General features: G+C 39.0%; 1 protein-coding gene across 1 annotated transcript in view; it reads right to left on the reverse strand.

Annotated features, from left to right (window-relative positions):
- Nucleotides 1-1,980: 1,980 nt before the first annotated feature.
- Nucleotides 1,981-17,632, reverse strand: part of ecpas (Ecm29 proteasome adaptor and scaffold) — a 36,951-nt gene continuing 21,299 nt past the window's right edge. Inside the window, exons 33-49 of the mRNA XM_073865037.1 lie at nt 13,361-13,408; nt 13,158-13,276; nt 11,999-12,153; nt 11,826-11,887; nt 11,628-11,717; nt 11,473-11,539; nt 11,280-11,371; nt 11,094-11,160; nt 10,666-10,857; nt 7,686-7,897; nt 7,231-7,274; nt 6,657-6,849; nt 4,868-5,012; nt 4,544-4,649; nt 3,900-3,988; nt 3,739-3,810; nt 1,981-2,765 (exon numbers count right to left, since the gene is read on the reverse strand). Of these exons, the coding sequence (XP_073721138.1) occupies nt 2,626-2,765; nt 3,739-3,810; nt 3,900-3,988; nt 4,544-4,649; nt 4,868-5,012; nt 6,657-6,849; nt 7,231-7,274; nt 7,686-7,897; nt 10,666-10,857; nt 11,094-11,160; nt 11,280-11,371; nt 11,473-11,539; nt 11,628-11,717; nt 11,826-11,887; nt 11,999-12,153; nt 13,158-13,276; nt 13,361-13,408 (1,893 nt within the window). The 3' untranslated portion in view covers nt 1,981-2,625. The remainder of the gene's footprint in view (nt 2,766-3,738; nt 3,811-3,899; nt 3,989-4,543; nt 4,650-4,867; nt 5,013-6,656; nt 6,850-7,230; nt 7,275-7,685; nt 7,898-10,665; nt 10,858-11,093; nt 11,161-11,279; nt 11,372-11,472; nt 11,540-11,627; nt 11,718-11,825; nt 11,888-11,998; nt 12,154-13,157; nt 13,277-13,360; nt 13,409-17,632) is intronic.

Genomic DNA, 17,632 nt, shown 5'->3' on the forward strand with positions numbered 1-17,632 from the left:
ACCAAATTTCCACAAGATGTAACCATCAAGCCAAATATTAAATTTATACAAAGAAATCAGAACATTTAAGTATACAAGTTGAGTCATAATAAATAAAGTGAAATGACACAGGGAATAAGTATTGAACACATGAAAAGAACAAGGTGCAAAATGGCATAAAAAGCCAGGAGATCACCTGAAATCTGTCAGTATTGAGAGAGAAACCCTGTCCTCTATCTGTACTTATTGATATTACAATGTCCTAATTGATGGCCTATAAAGGCTTCTCATTACCCAGGAGGCACACAGGAAAGACTTTATGATGGGTAAAAGCAATGACCTCTCTCAAGATCTTCGTAATCGTATCTTTAAAAAGCATTTTGATGGGACTGTTTATAGGCGCATTTCCAGAATGCTGAATGTTCCTGTGAGCACTGTGGGGGCTATTTTCTGGAAATGGAAAGACATCACTTCACCATAAACTGGCCACGATCAGGTGCTCCACGTAAGATCCCTGTCCAAAGGGGTCCATAGAATAATCAGAAGACTTTTCCAGGGGCCAAGAACCACTTGGGCAGAACTTCAGGAAGACCTTGCATCAGTAGGTACTGTTTTTTCAAATAAAACTATAAGCAATGCTTACTCTTCACTACGCAAGACTCCATTGCTGAACAAAAAGCATGTTGAGGCTCGGTTCAAGTTTGCGAAAGAGCATTTGGAGAAGCCTGTGGATTATTGGGAGACTATAGTATGGTCAGATGAAAGCAAAAGTGAACTTTTTGGCAGCCATTCCACACAATATTTGGAAAAGAAATGGCACAGCCCACCACCCCAAGAACACCATATCAACAGTTAAGTTTGGGGGTGGAAGCATTTTGGTTTGGGGCTGCTTTTCAGCAAGGGGTACTGGCCGACTTCATATTGAAGGCAGGATGAATGGAGAAATGTACCGGGACATTATGGATAAAAATCTGCTGCCATTTACCAGAAAGCTGAAAAAGAATTCTTCCATTTGTGTGGAAGAATGGGCCAGAATCACTCCTGAGCCGTGCAGACGACTGGTTTCTCCAAACAAGAGGCATCTAGAAGCTGTAATCACCAACAAAGGCTTTTCTACAAAGTATTAAATAAAGTGTGTTCAATACTTATTCCCTGTGTCATTTCACTTTACTATGACTCAACCCGTATACCTAAATGTTCTGATTTCTATGTATGAATTCAATATTTGTGTCAATAGCCCACTTCGAAATCCCCTTACTGGTATAAATGCTGATGTGTCATTCTGAGTAATCATTTGCAAAGTTGCGAGCATAGACATCTGTTGTGATGTGGGTGACAATCTGATGTCCCAGGCAATCCTGCCAGCATGGGACATCAGTGAACCTTTCTAGTTTTGTTATTTTGTAGTTATACTGTAAAACATGATTTATTCAATAGCACAATGTGTGTATCTTTTTTACAGAAAAAAGTAAGGGTGTAAATGTCAATTCCAGTCTCGAATGCAATATTTCGAATAACTTAAATTGAACTTAAATTGAAAAAAATGCAGAAATTTTCATTTACAATCATCATCAAAAATTAAAAAATTGTAGCCGTAAAGTTCCCCTCAGAAAATACTGACACCTAATTGTGTATTATTGTTATATTCACAACATGGCTACTCATTTTGACTGTCTTGTTCATGAACAATGACACAAGGACTTGTCATTTTGACAGGACTGACATGTTCATGGACATAAAAATTTACTTTTTAAAGATGAACTAATGATTTTAAACCAATTACAAGCTTTTGGATGACATCCATTATGTGCAGTTTATACATATTATTCTGAGAAATTTTACACATTTTAAGAATGATTTGAAAAATCCTCCAAAGTGATTGAGGGAAAAACTAATGATATTAAGGTCATATTTCCCAGAATTATGTAAAAAACACTAAATCACAAAATATGACTAACATACACTTCACACATTAAAACAAAGACAGCTTAAGAGTTTCAATTATGTTACAAACCCCTTTAATACACAATAACTTTACACCAACTCTTTCTTAAAAACACAACTTTTTAAGTAGGGATAGATCATTTTGTTGTCAGTGTGATTTCTTTTCAACAGCATTAAATGGATGAAAGCAAACAGGGACAGATTTAATAATTTAGAAATCCATTAGCCAAACAAGGTCGATTGCATCTTTATAAATTGCAGTAGTCGCAAACCCTTTGAGGGTGTAATTCAGTGTATACTGTGCAATTTTTGCCCTAATACAAGCTTGATCTTAATTCATCTCTGAAACAAACGGTGTCAACCCGATTCACAATCTCCATAATTTTCATTAGCAAAATAGACACAGCCCCAGATGAAAGATCTAAATGCATTCTCACAATGCACAAATTCATTGATTAAAAAACCCAAACGGTTAAAATGCATTGAGTCAACATGAATAATTGACTGTATAGCACACCGATTAAAGAATGTGTGTGGCCGCCACTGCATATTCCTCATTAGAAATGAATCGGATTAAACTTTCATGTATTTAAATCGAGTGGAGACATTGTGGCATAGTAAGTGTACTATTGTGCGAGTACGACAGGACTGTGGTTTAATATTGGAAGTTTTATTATTGGAGTGTGGCTGTGGGAAGGTTATTCATGGCAGGGCTTGTATTTTTCTTCTCATTGTCTGGGCTTTCTCCTTGAGATCTGGACGGTTGTCTGTTTCCATAGTAGCTAAAGAACGCTGAAGCTGTTGACGACTTCTCTCAGGCAAGCAGTCCCACTGATCGCTTTCTACGAAACACAAAACACTACAAATTATAATACATAAAAGGTACATACAGTGAAAAAAAAATGACTTTCTTACACATAGTATTTTTGTCTTGTTTTCAGTAGAAATATCTAAAACTTCTTAAATTAAGATGCTTTTTCTTGATGAGCAAAACGACCCAAGAAAGGGTCTAGTTTTTAGACCAAAAAATCAAATTTAAGTGATTTTGTGCATAAAACAAGCAAAAAAATCCACCAATGGGGTAAGCAAAAAAATCTTGAACATTTTTCTTAAATTTCAGTTTCATCAAATGTTTCAAAAGCAACCTGACAGTACAAACTTAAATAGTTGATTTTTTTTTTTTAACTATAACACTATAAAATTATATATATATATATATATATATATATATATATATATATATATATATATATATATATATATATATATATATATATATATATATATATATATATATATATATATATATATATATATATATATATATATATTTATTTTTTCAACATAATGCAACAGTATTAGCAGCAGGACAAAAGCAGCAAGTGTTACTTTCTTCCCGACAGGAACTCCGACATTTAAACCCGATTTACTTTTATTTTGAAAAACTCTTGAGAAGTCAAACTTCAGGATGTGTTAGAGCACTACATAACCTGTAGATTGATCAGTACTGTAACACATGAAACCAGAAACGCAACGCGTTATAAGAAAAAAAATCACTTTGTTACTTTTGTTCCACGTTACTTTCGCCCCGGTTCTCCCCTATTCTTTTTTTATACTATGGAAGTCAATAAGGCTCATGATCCAAATATCTTCTTTTTTGGTCATCAGAACAAAGAAATGTATACAGATTTAAAACAACTTGAGAGAGAGTAAACAATGACAGAATTTTAATTTTTGGGTGAACTATCCCTTTAACAAAACAATGCACCTTCAAGTTTTCTCATAACTTGTATATGAATTTCTCAAAAACAATACCTTCAATTCTCTTCAAAAGAAGTTCAACTACGGTCAAAGCGTCCGTTCTTACAGATGAGTAACTTTTGTTTTCTAGTGGGATAAAAAAACGAGCGCTGGTTAGTTCAGTCTAAATGAAAAGACATGTGCCAGTGAATTGAGTTATTTTAGGGGTTCCCCACCTAGTGGCGATGCCAGGGCAGTGCAAGTCTCTGTCAACATCTCTGTAAGGACAGCAGGATTCTGGTGATCCTTATCCAACAGCAGCAAACTATAGCACATAGAAAAATCACACCAGACTTAGTATAAACTGTATTTCAGTTGGTATTTTTTTTACTTGTATCATTTATGTCTAGTCTGGATCACTGTTCATTCATTAGGTAATGATCTAGATCACTTTTGCAACTTTTTTATAGTCACTCAACTTAGGTTTTGTTCAAACTACATTTGGGTTCAAGAATGCTTTCTAAATGATCCTTAAAGCTTTCATAAAATCAAAAAGTAGCAAAACTGACATGGTTCTTTGATATAACAGTAATATGTAATAGGTAAAAGTAAATACACACATACACACATACACACACACATATATATATGTAAGGTAAAAGTAGGGATAAAAGTGGCCCGCATCATATTAACAATTTTACAATCTGACCCTCAAAGAAGATTAGTTGAAGACCCCTAACCTAGTTCGCAAATGAACAATAAGACAAAACTACTTTAAGTTCTAATCCATATTTGGATTTGCACTTTTTTCCAAAACATAATACATCTACATTTTTTAACACATTACACCATGTGTAAATAATAAAGCGTGTGATCATACCCCTGATAGAAGATCCGCATGGAGCGCAGAACTCCCAGCTGAACCCTCCATGTGCTTAATTTCAGTCTATCACACATCAAGCTACACACCTCCATCTGGAACTGACCTGCAAAACAAAACACATATAATACAATTAAAATAAAAAAATAAAATTTTCTACATTTTACTTAAAAAACATGCTGCACATGGTCAGGACACAGCTTGTGTTTACAAGTTGTGCTACATAAAATGGCAGCCAATCGGAGCTCTTTCTGTTTTCTAAACTCTCACATTTCCCACAACACACAGTGTTCAGTTTAAAAGCGTAAAAACAAAGAGACTGACTCTGTGTCTGGACGGTTTTAGGCCAGGCTTTTCCGAGCGTTTCAAACGCACACAGCAGAACTTCGGTTTGCCGTTCACGAGCTTTAGCATCATCGTCGTCTTCATCATCAACACGTCTCGGGGAGGCAGCATTGGCTGGCTGGTTCTGAAAACACAATAAATCCTCACTCATTTATCAAATGCCACCCTTAAATCATTAAAAAGCTATTAAAATAATAAAAAAGCTATTTTTTCTGTTACAATGTAAATCAATAGGGCTGAAATGCCAAAGCTCAGAAGCTTAAAGGAATAGTCTACTCATTTTCAATATTGGAATGTGTTGTTGCCTTGACTGGGAATTGTTGATGCATCCCTCTGTCGTCTGTGTGCGTGCACGTGGGCGCTGGGGCGCGCTGCGACGCTTCGATAGCGTTTGGCTTGGCCCCATTCATTCAATTGTGCCATTTGGAGATGGAGTTGGGGGTGACCAGGCACGTCAACGTTTTTCCTATTTAAGATGAGCAGTTATACGAGCAAGTTTGGTGGTACAAAATAAAACTTAGCGCTTTTCTAAGCGGATTTAAAAGAGGAACTATATTTTGTGGCGTGGTGGCACTTTTGGGAGTACTTCGACTCGCCTGAAAAGTCCGCTCCCCTTCTCACTCTCATAATGGGAGAGGGAGGGTGTTACTGCGCCGAGTCGAAGTACTCCCAAAAGTGCTATTAAGCCATAAAATATAGTTCCTCTTTTATATCCGCTTAGAAAAGCGCTACGTTTTATTTTGTACCACCAAACTTGCTCGTATAACTACTCGTCTTAAAGGAACACGCCCACATTTTGGGAATTTAGCTTATTCACCGTATCCCCAGAGTTAGATAAGTCCATACATACCTCTCTCATCTCCGTGCGTGCTGTAACTCTGTCTGACGCAGCCCCCGCTAGCTTAGCTTAGCACAAAGACTGGAAATGCATGGCTCCAGCTAGTATACTGCTCCCAATAAGTGACAAAATAACGCGATCATTTTCCTATTTATGTGTTGTGATTTGTATAGTCAAACCGTGTACAAATAACAAGGTGATATGAGACACAGCGATCTTTTAACAGTATACATACTGAGAACTATATTCTCTGAAGACGAAGCACTGCCGCATGGGCGGAGTGATTTGCACAATTCTGACCGAACTCTCTGCTCCTCACCAGGGGCTTCTCGTGTGCTGCGAGCAGATCACTCCGCCCATGCGGCAGTGCTTCGTCTTCAGAGAATATAGTTCTCAGTATGTATACTGTTAAAAGATCGCTGTGTCTCATATCACCTTGTTATTTGTACACGGTTTGACTATACAAATCACAACACATAAATAGGAAAATGATCGCGTTATTTTGTCACTTATTAGGAGCAGTATACTAGCTGGAGCCATGCATTTTCCAGTCTTTGTGCTAAGCTAAGCTAGCGGGGGCTGCGTCAGACAGAGTTACAGCACGCACGGAGATGAGAGAGGTATGTATGGACTTATCTAACTCTGGGGGATACGGTGAATAAGCTAAATTCCCAAAATGTGGGCGTGTTCCTTTAAATAGGAAAAACGTTGATGTGTTTGGTCACTTCTAACTTTATCTCTAAATGGTACAATTGAATGAATGGGGCTAAGCTAAATGCTATCGAAGCGTCGCAGCGCGCTCCAGCGCTTACGTGCACACACACAGATGATAGAGGGATGTATCAACAATTCTTAGATAAGGTAATCACATATTTAAATATTGAAAATGAGTAGACTATTCCTTTAATAGAGAAGTGTGGTTAACTGCACCTTTTTAATGATGGGAAGCACAACTTCAGTGATTTCCTGAAAACGATCTGTCTGGGTCGACTCCAGGATGTCTGCAGCGCTGCGTAAAGCCGCCATTTTATAAACGAGATTTTCTTTCTTACATTCCTTCAGCACCAAATCTAGAACCTCGCTTACAGTCGGCTGACCCACCGCAGGCTTCTGTAGCTCTTCGCTACACATGACACACACAGATAAACACAGGTCAGCATACAGTATGTGTTTGTGTTACAGATGCATCATGATGGCTGATTGTGAAAAAGTTATCACAACATTTTTGTTGATTTTTTCAATAATGCGAATTCATTTTGCTTTTAATTTCGGTATTACGTTGGAAATATTGTTTTATTACATCATTTCACTTGTTTTAAAGTGACATTGATATTACACTGGAGTTGTTCAGACTATTTTTATGTTGGCTGTATGTGCAATTTTAAAATTGGGGAGAGATTTCTCACATCTTTAAGACTGACAGGCCAATTTATCACTCGAGCAATTAATCACCTGTGCTTGTGTGTTCATATACAAACATAATAAACGAATTGTAGAATCTAACCTGCATTTAGACACCACAGATCCAACAGCTTTCAACAGCTCTTCCTGAGGAGATACAACAAGTTATTACACATAGTGAGCGAGCGCGAGCGAGAGCGCGCGCGAGCGAGAGCGCGCGCGAGCGAGAGCGCGCGCGAGCGAGAGCGCGCGCGAGCGAGAGCGCGCGCGAGCGAGAGCGCGCGCGAGAGAGAGCGCGCGCGAGAGAGAGCGCGCGCGAGAGAGAGCGCGCGCGAGAGAGAGCGCGCGCGAGAGAGAGCGCGCGCGAGAGAGAGCGCGCGCGAGAGAGAGCGCGCGCGAGAGAGAGCGCGCGCGAGAGAGAGCGCGCGCGAGAGAGAGCGCGCGCGAGAGAGAGCGCGCGCGAGAGAGAGCGCGCGCGAGAGAGAGCGCGCGCGAGAGAGAGCGCGCGCGAGAGAGAGAGCGCGCGAGAGAGAGCGCGCGCGATAGAGAGAGAATTACCTTTCCAGCCCAGGTACGTCCTGCAAGCCCCTGTAGTAGTGCACTCAACACCATGCCCAGGTGAGGTGCGACCAGCGATCCTGTCTGTTGCTTAGCGATGGTTGCCATGGCAGCCGCACCCTGAGCCTTCATCTTCCAGGACTGAGACTGCAGAGCCCTCTGTGTAATAGCTATGAGCTCAGTCATGTATAACCTGATGCCCCCAAAGCTACCTGAACAAAGAAAATACAAAAAATTTATTAAGTTTATGATCAAGTTATGCTCTTTCTTTACCCAAACATACAATATACGTTTAGTATGTATGTTAGGGCACATAGTTTTGGGCCATTAACAGAGATTTCCCAATTAAAAAATCCACAAAATCTATTCTATACACCAAACATTACACTACACTATACACCACCATACCATACCAGTTGGCCGCAGCACATATTGTGCACAATAAAAAACTTTAAACTACTGATATGGAGTCTTGTGTTAGTAAATATCAAGCGTACCACTTGGTACTACTTTTCAGTCCTTCCAAAAAAAAAAATTTGATTGTTGCAGACAAAAATCCTTGATCTTGCGGTACATTCTTAAAAAATGCGATGGAATATGCAGGATTTTTTTTTAAGTTATATTTTTGGCCCATTTTGCCTTTATTGATAGACAGTAGTAATTGAAAGGCAACAGGAAAGTACAGGATTAAGAAAGGGGTATGGGATCAGCAAAGGACCTCGAGCCGGGATTCGAACTCGGGTCGCCGAAAGTGCGTTTGCACCATATATTGGAGCACTGTCCACTACACCAGTGGTTCCCAACCTTTTTAGCCCTAAGTACCCCCACAGCCCTATCAGTAAGGCTCAAGTACCCCTTCATTGAAACTAAACCAAAGTTGTGTTTTAAAGACAAATAATTAGTAATATTAAAGGTATAGCGGAAGATTTCCGTTTTCCGGGTGGATCATCAAGACTATTGGTCATCCCAGATGTCAATCATTCTGATTATATGTTGACGTATAACCGTCGTACGTGCTCGCCTCTAGGTTCGCTTGCTGCACATGCGCACTTTCACGTGTATGTGTGTTGTGCTACGGTTTCAACCATTCATTGAAGCTCGCGTTCTTGCTGTGTTTTTTTTCAAAATGTCTGAGGGTCAATTAATTAGTGCTGCCTCACGATTAGTCGCGACTAATCGTTTGCAGAATAAAAGTTTATGTTTACATAATATATGTGGGTGTATTGTGTATAATAATTATGTATAAATACACATACACACATGCTTGTATATAATTAAGAAACATTTGCATGTGTATATACATGTTTAGATTTATATATAATCTATATTATATATAAATATAAATATTTATTATATAAATATATATTTTCCTATAAATTTACATGTATGTGTGTGTGTTTATATAAACATAATTATTATACACAGTACACACACATTTATTATGTAAACAAAAACTTTTATTCTGCAAACGATTAGTTGCGACTAATCGTGAGGCAGCACTATAATTAATTAATTAAATTTTAAACATTAAAGTAAAAATCACTGACTGATGAAGCATGTTTATTTCAACAAACCACCATCCTTGCGATCAGTGTTTGCATTTTATCAGCTCATTTGCATTTTAAGAGACACACCCAAAAATGGCACATTTTTGCTCAGGCCTACAAAATGGCAATTTTGACATGCTATAATTAATTATCTGTTGGGTGTTTTGAGAAAAAAACTTCACATACAGACTCTGGGACCGCCAAAGACTTATTTTACGAATTAAAAAAAATTCATCATATGACCCCTTTAAGGGCCAGATTTACTAACAGCTTGCACAAACCATCATTTTGCCTTTAAGAAACGACAGAACTTACTAAAGACACGCAGTAGAAATTTAGGTCTGAAAAGGTGTTATTTTTGCGACCTTATTGCATATGCATTTGTAGAACTTTTCCTTTTAGAAACAACATTAATGGGAGGAGAGTATTAAATTTTGCCAGAGGAACATACTTTTTTAAAAATATAAAAAAAAAATATAGTTTTGAAAAACCTTTGCTATGTTTAATTTGCTGGAGAAAAGAGGAGAAGTCAAATCAGGTGTTTCAAAACTTCTTTTACCCTTTATCTTTCGTCCTCCGGTTCTTCTTAGTGTGCTTTTACTTAGCCGGAATTTCACACTCCGCAGTCAGCATTTTCATTGCGATGTCCTGCCGAGGTCTCTGTACTAATTTGTGCTGCTCTTAGTAGATTGCAATGGCCATTATGGAAATGTGCTTATGTCATTATTGGGCCCAAGTATTTTTTTTGCGCCTATGTAGTAAATCACACGCAAATCGTTCTTGCGTTGGACATCGCTATTGCGTTTTGGAGCATGCAAACACCATCAGCTCCGACGTACTGTATATGCGGGATATTTATTTAATTTTATTGCGATGAAATTGTGGGAACTTGCAAAAACTGCGGTCACGTAATTACGTGACTTCATAATGTTCCCATTGCAACAGGGGACATGGCTGCGCTCGTGTGAAGTAAATGTAAATTTTTCAACTTTCTGCTAAGATATATGTGACTTTTGCTATGAAAATGCAGGGATTCTGAAATTATGCAAGCCCCGCATATTTTGCGTGTGGAAATCTGCAATTTATGTGGCAAAAGTGTGGCGTATTTGAATAAATGCGGCCCCTGCATAAATATGCAGACTTTGACTGTTTATGCATTAAATCATGCGATTGCATAATCGCGTTTTTCTGAAGGGACTGACTTTTATTTTAAAAAGCTTTTATTTTTACGTGTAAAATAAATGCCTAGGGGACATTTTTTCTTGTTGCTAAACATAGTGTTTATAGTAAGAAAGTTCAGGAAAGACCTGCCAACATGTAAGGTGCATAATGGCAGCTGATTATAAATATATATTATATATATTTCACTAAATTCTTTACACTTCCACTTGGATTTTGCAAACGATTATGGCTTATACTGGATGTTAACTCACCCGGTACGTGTTCCTGCCAGACCTCTGCCCAAAGGTTGGCCTCGGAACTCTCTCCTTTCTCCTCCTCGGGCTCCTGGTGCATGCCCAGAAACGCAAGCGGCAAAGCCACTCCAGCATGAGCCTTTAACACATCAGGACTGTAGTGACTGATGGCATGAGTCACCAAACAGCATGAAGATTTGTACAGAGGCTCTGAGAGACACAGAGACACAAAAGCAGAAAGAAATTTGATTTATTAAAAGGAAAACTTTACTTAAAAATAACACATAAACAAGAATAATCACAGTCCAAACTAAATTCATTTCTATCATGCATCACAAAAGCTCTTCCCTTTATATATAATTATAATTATAATAAAAGCAATATAAGGTGACATGCACCTGTCAAGCTGCTAAAAACCTCTACAAAACTTCTGAAAGTCCTCATACCTTCTTTCTCCAGGTACCAGTTGTTCAATTTCTGCAGGAGCTTCTCCACATTGCTGTCTTTGGCCGTCTGATGGAGAAAACACACAATTTTACAGCTGTTTTGGAACCAGCGTTTAGCTTGAAATATGCATTTAAGTGTCCTACAATAATGTGGACCAATTTTATACATGAAAAAAGTTTTCATACCCTAACCAGATGTCCAATGGCAAAGGCAAATGACTTCTGAATGACACTGCTGCGGTCATTGATCCCACTCAAGAGTGCACTCATGAGTTTAGCTGAATGTGGAAAAGCCCAAAAACACACACAAGATTAAGACTTTCATAACCAAAATTACATCATAGCTTTTTTAATCTATTAGTGTGTGCGCGTGTGTTACCTGAATATGGCGTGAGATCTTGTGGGCACTGCACTGTCAATGACACAATCACGCTGGCACAACCACCCTACAACAGTGCACAATAGCATTAATAATATTACGGTAAGCCTGTGTATGCGAGTGTACATAATAGTTGTATGGGGCGAAGCGTGTACCTTTGTTCCGAGGCCAACTCCACTTTTTAATAGCTCGCAGAGTTTGGGAACGAGCTCTCCTAACACAGACACATCTAAGTGCTGCAGACACTAAAACACAAAGGGTATATGTTCGGCACACTCTAAAAACATCATCTAAATGTGTCAAAATGCATGATGTGTATATATTTAGGAACCCTTATGATAGCATGTACTTACCATATTAATAGTTTCCATCATGGGGGAAGACTTAGCTGCACTTAACCTGGCAGCATCCATGGCACTCTACAGCAGATGGAAAGGCAAGTTAGTAGATATAATAGGCTATATAACAGATAAATGTTAAGATTGACTCATTGGAGAGCAGACTAGCCAATCACAGAGCTTCATCTCACTCTTCTCTTGCTCCGTGGCTCTCAGACTGAGGTAGTTGAGCACCTGCGGTTCCAGCACGCTCAGGGCTTCCAGCAGAGCCGGGATGAGTCGAGGAGCGTGTGGCTTCAGACGACTGCCTGCTGTCTTACTGATCTTTACTAGAGTTTGAATACTAAAGCAAAGTGACATCCATATTATATACAGGTACACTAAAAATGAATGCTCCCTTCCAAAAGCAGATGAACTGGCTACATATATATCTTTCACTTGTTTATAGGGTTGTGATTTTTATTTAATCGTATTATTTGCATAGTAAATGCAACCGGAACTGTGCATTAATTTAATATATTTAACCTGAATGTGTGTGGTTTTTTGAAAATATGCTCATTTTCCAGCTCCCCTAGAGTTGAACATTTGATTCTTACCGTTTTGCAATCCATTCAGTCGATCTCTGGGTCTGGCGCTACCACTTTTAGCATAGCTTAGCATAATCCATTGAATCTGATTAGACCATTAGCATGGGGCCTAAAAATAACCAAAGAGTTTTGATATTTTTCCTATTTAAAACTTGACTCTTCTGTAGTCACATCGTGTACTAAGACTGAAAGAAAATTAAAAGTTGCAATTTTTTAGGCAGACATGGCTAGGAACTATACTCTTATTCTGGCGTAATAATCAAGGACTTTGCTGCTGTAACATGGCTGCAGCAGGCGTAGTGATATTACTCACTGCCCGAAAATAGTCCCCTGCTATTGAAAGATACTAAGGGAACTATTTTCGGCTGCTGCATAATATCATAGCGCCTCCTGCAGCCATGATACAAAGCAAAGTCCTTGATTATTACGCCAGAATGAGAGTATGGTTCCTAGCCATATCTGCCTAGAAAATCACAACTTTTAATTTTCTGTTGGTCTTAGTACACAATACAACTACAGAAGAGTCAAGTTCCAAATAAAACAAATATTGAAACTCTTTGGTTATTTTTGAGTGTGATGCTAATGGTCTAATCAGATTCTATGGATTGTGCTAAGCTATGCCAAAAGTGGTTGCGCCAGACCCAGAGATCAGCTGAATGAACTCCAAAACAATAAAAATCAAATATTTAACTCTAGGGGAGCTGGAAAATGAGTCTATTTTCAAATAAAGTGGAGTGTCCCTTTAAATATGTGTCCGTACCTAAGAGATCGCACTTCAGACACATTGCTGACGATGCCTTTGTCCAGCAGAGTTGGCAATAACACAGCCACCGTCCTCTGAGCAGTGACACCTGTTGACTCGCACATGCGTACACACACCTATTGAAGGAACAAACATGCATTAGTACCTGCAACAGCTCAGAGAGTACAATATCAGCTCTGTGATTCAGTTCTGCGACTCACTTTGCTGAGAGTCTTTAGAGTCAAATCGGCTGCCTTACGAACTGACTCCTACAACAAGGAAACAAGTTGATTAAGTCAAATGAAAATAAGATGTATTTTAAGGCAAACGTGGATATCATGAGCTCAGAAAGCAGCAAACATACCACGGTCTTTTCAATTCAATTCAATTCAATTTTATTTATATAGCGCTTTTCACAATACTCAATTGTTTCAAAGCAGCTTTACATTAATAGAAGCAGTAAAAGCACAGAAAAATGACAGATAGCACAACATAATACACAATAGCATAAGCTGTCAAATCAGCTGAGGCTATGACTCGACATTATGAACGAGCGTATTACTAATGTAACGTCTAGGAGAAGATGCTAAATTAAGCCCAAGCAGGCTACCTCCCCGGGGTAAAAAAACCCCTAGGAGAAAAAAAACAAAAACCCCGGGTTGTTGAGCCGAGGAAAAAAAAATAAAAAGTCCTAGGAGGGAAAAACCCTTGGGAGATATATATGTATATAAACACATATAAACGGATAAGGAGATTAAGCGGGGATTAAGCGGGGTTTAAGCGGGTTCTGCCGGTGGTCGTTGGTCAGGCAACAGCTGGGCATCACAGTGATGGACGACCAGTAGATCAGAGGTGAGTCGACTTTCACATCTACCGGAACTGGGTCTGTTTGTCCCATTGTCCTCAGGGTCGAGGACAGGACAGGGAGAGAAAAACAAAATCATATTAGCGTAGGGGCCGTTCACATGTAATGCAAGTGTCACACAGTGATGTGGTTTAATCAGCTTAGTTTCAGACAGACTAACTATTGCGGCATAATTATATTATCCACAGTTGAGGATTTTGCAAATTGGGGGCCCACTGCGACGGTATATATGGTAACTAAGGGTCACCTTCTGATTTTTAAGAGAAAGAGAAAATGAAACCTGTCGACCCGTTTGACTAAGGCCTGTAACCCCACTGTCGTCGTTAATGCAGGTTCAGTGGCAAACGGGTCTATATTGCATGCTATTTACAAGATCATGAGAAAAAGCCAACATCGCAACCTGACCATACGTGCCAACCCGTTTGACTAAGGCTGGAGGCCCCACTGTCGTCGTTAATGCAGGTTCAGTGGCAAACGGGTCTGTATGGCATACTATTCACAAGACACAAAAAAACGCCAAAATCGCAACCCGACCATACGTGCCAACCCGTTTGACTAAGGCTGGAAGCCCCACTGTCGTCGTTAATGCAGGTTCAGTGGCAAACGGGTCTGTATGGCATAGTATTCGCAATATAAAGAAAGCGCCAAAAGCCCAACCCGACCATACGTGCCAACCCGTTTGACTAAGGCTGGAAGCCCCACTGACGCCGTTAATGCACGATCAGTGGCAAACGGGTTTGTATGGCATACTATTCACAAGAACACGAAAGTTCCAAAATCGCAATCCGACTATACGTTAAGATAAGGTTTTTATTTATTTATTTGGTTGGTCTGTTTTATGACCGCGAGTGCTTTGTTCGGTACAAATAACTATTTCGAGTTAAGTACTTTTACTAGACAAATTATGCGAATGCTTTGTTGAAGAGAAAAGTTTTAAGTCTAGATTTAAAATTATCGACTGTGTCTGATTCTCGGACATCGGTTGGTAAATCATTCCAGAGCTTAGGGGCTAAGTAGGAAAATGACCTTCCACTTTTAGACACTTTTGATAGTCTAGGGATAATCAAGAGACCAGAATTTTGTGACCGTAGTGTGCGTGATGGATTGTATTCTGATAGTAATTCTCTAAGGTATGAGGGTGCTAGGCCATTTAAAGCTTTGTAGGTGATTAGTGATATTTTAAATTGTATGCGATATTTAACTGGTAGCCAGTGTAAAGATGCCAGAATTGGGCTTATGTGGTCGTACTTTTTAGATCGAGTAAGTACCCTTGCGGAAGCGTTTTGAACTAGCTGAAGCTTGTTTACTTGATTTGCATGGCATCCCCCGAGTAGCGAGTTACAATAGTCTATTCTAGAGGTCATAAAAGCATGGATAAGCTTCTCTGCGTCAGATGTAGACAGTATATGGCGTATTTTCGAGATATTTCTAAGGTGGAAGAAAGCTGTACGGCAGACGTTGGCGATATGACTATCGAAGGATAAGTTGCTGTCGAACATCACACCTAAGTTCCTTACCGTGGAAGATGGCACCACAGTGCAGCCATCTATGTGCAACGTGTAATCTGACATATTATGTTTGTAGCGATTCGGTTCAATAATAAGTATCTCTGTCTTATTGGAGTTCAGCTTAAGAAAGTTATGTGCCATCCAGTCACTAACATCGCTAAGGCAGTCTGTTAGCTTAGAAAACGTGTGTGTTTCGCTGGGATGTGAGGAGATGTAAAGCTGGGTATCATCCGCATAGCAGTGAAAACGTATGTTATGTTTCCTGATAATGTCTCCTAGAGGTAACATGTATAACGAGAACAGGATAGGACCTAAAACCGATCCCTGCGGTACACCGTATTTAACCAGGGAGTGATATGACTCTTCCTCGTTTACATAAACAAAGTGATAGCGATTGGTTAGATACGACCTAAACCATGCTAGCGCCTGACCACTGATACCAACATAGTTTTCTAGTCTACTGAGTAAGATTGTATGATCTATTGTGTCAAAGGCTGCACTAAGGTCTAATAATATAAGAATTGAGATTTCACCACGATCGGATGTTAATAGGAGGTCATTTGTAACTCTAAGCAACGCTGTCTCTGTGCTATGGTGGGGCCTGAATCCTGATTGGAACTTTTCATATGTACTATTATTTGTCAAAAATGTGCGTAACTGGCTTGCCACTACCTTTTCTAATATTTTCGAAAGAAAAGGGAGATTTGAGATTGGTCTAAAGTTATTAAGCTCTCCCTGATCAAGCTGTGGTTTTTTAATCAGCGGTTTAATAACTGCTAGTTTGAAAGATGTTGGAACGTATCCTATTTCTAGCGATGAGTTAAAGATATTTAGAACCGGGGTTGACACTACAGGAAATACCTCTTTAAGTAGTTTTGTGGGAACGGGGTCTAATATACAGGACGATGATTTGGATGACGTTACTAGTTTAGAGAGCTCTTCTATTGTAGTAGGTTTAAATGAATCAAGATGTTCGTGTGGTAGTCTAGTGTTAAGTGAACTAACGGGTAGAGTGGTGGCTGCCTGTGTAGCTACGATGTTTTCCCTTATAGCCGTAATTTTGTTAGAAAAGAAGTTCATGAAGTCGTTACTATTGTGTTGGAGTTTACTATTGGTATCTGTTTGTTCTTTGTTTCTAGTCAGTTTTGCAACGGTGCCAAAGAGGAAACGAGGGTTATTATGATTCTCATTTATAAGCTTGCTAAGATAGGTAGATCTGGCGGTTTTAATAGCCTGTCTGTAGTGTTTAACACTATCTTTCCATGCTGCACGCCATACTTCTAATTTTGTGCTTCTATAATTTCTTTCCATTTTCCTAGTTGCCTTTTTAAGAGCTGCGGTGTGATGATCATACCATGGAGCTGGCGGCTTTTCTTTGATTCTTTTTTTTCGAATGGGAGCAACGGCATCCAATGTGTTAGAACAGACATTGTTTAGGTTTTCTATTACAATATCTAGATCATCACAGTTATCTGCATGTTTAATTTGGGACAGGTCTGGAAGAGTGCTAATAAAGCTATCTTTAGTGGTGGAAATTATTGTTCTGGCTAATCTGTAGCATGTTGTGGATTGAGTGATCCTATCTAGAAGTACAGTGTATGACACAAGGTAATGGTCAGAAACTGCATCACTCTGAGGTGATATTTTGATGTCATTAATATTAAGCCCGAGTGACAGAATTAAGTCTAATGTGTGCTTACGAGTATGCGTTGGCCCTGTCACGTTTTGTCTAATATTGAGAGAATTTAGAACATCCATAAACGCACGTCCTAAAGCATCTTTATGGTTATCCACATGAATATTAAAATCACCAACGATAAGAGCTTTATCTACAGTGACTACAAGCTCAGACAGAAAATCTGCTATTTCTTTAAGGAAATCTGCATGGTGGCCCGGAGGTCTATAGATTGTAGCTAAGGCAAAAGAGAGCTGTTTGTGGTTACGATCAGTTATTTCCATATTTAACAACATTAGTTCAAATGATTTAAATTTTAGTTCAGATTTTTGGTTTACTTTAAAAATTTTGTTGTATATTGTAGCTACACCACCCCCTCTCCCCTTTAACCTAGGTTCGTGTTTATAATAATAGTCTTGTGGGGTGGATTCGTTTAAACTAATGT

Source organism: Misgurnus anguillicaudatus, chromosome 3, assembly GCF_027580225.2.
Source record: "Misgurnus anguillicaudatus chromosome 3, ASM2758022v2, whole genome shotgun sequence".
Taxonomy (NCBI): Eukaryota; Metazoa; Chordata; class Actinopteri; order Cypriniformes; family Cobitidae; genus Misgurnus; species Misgurnus anguillicaudatus.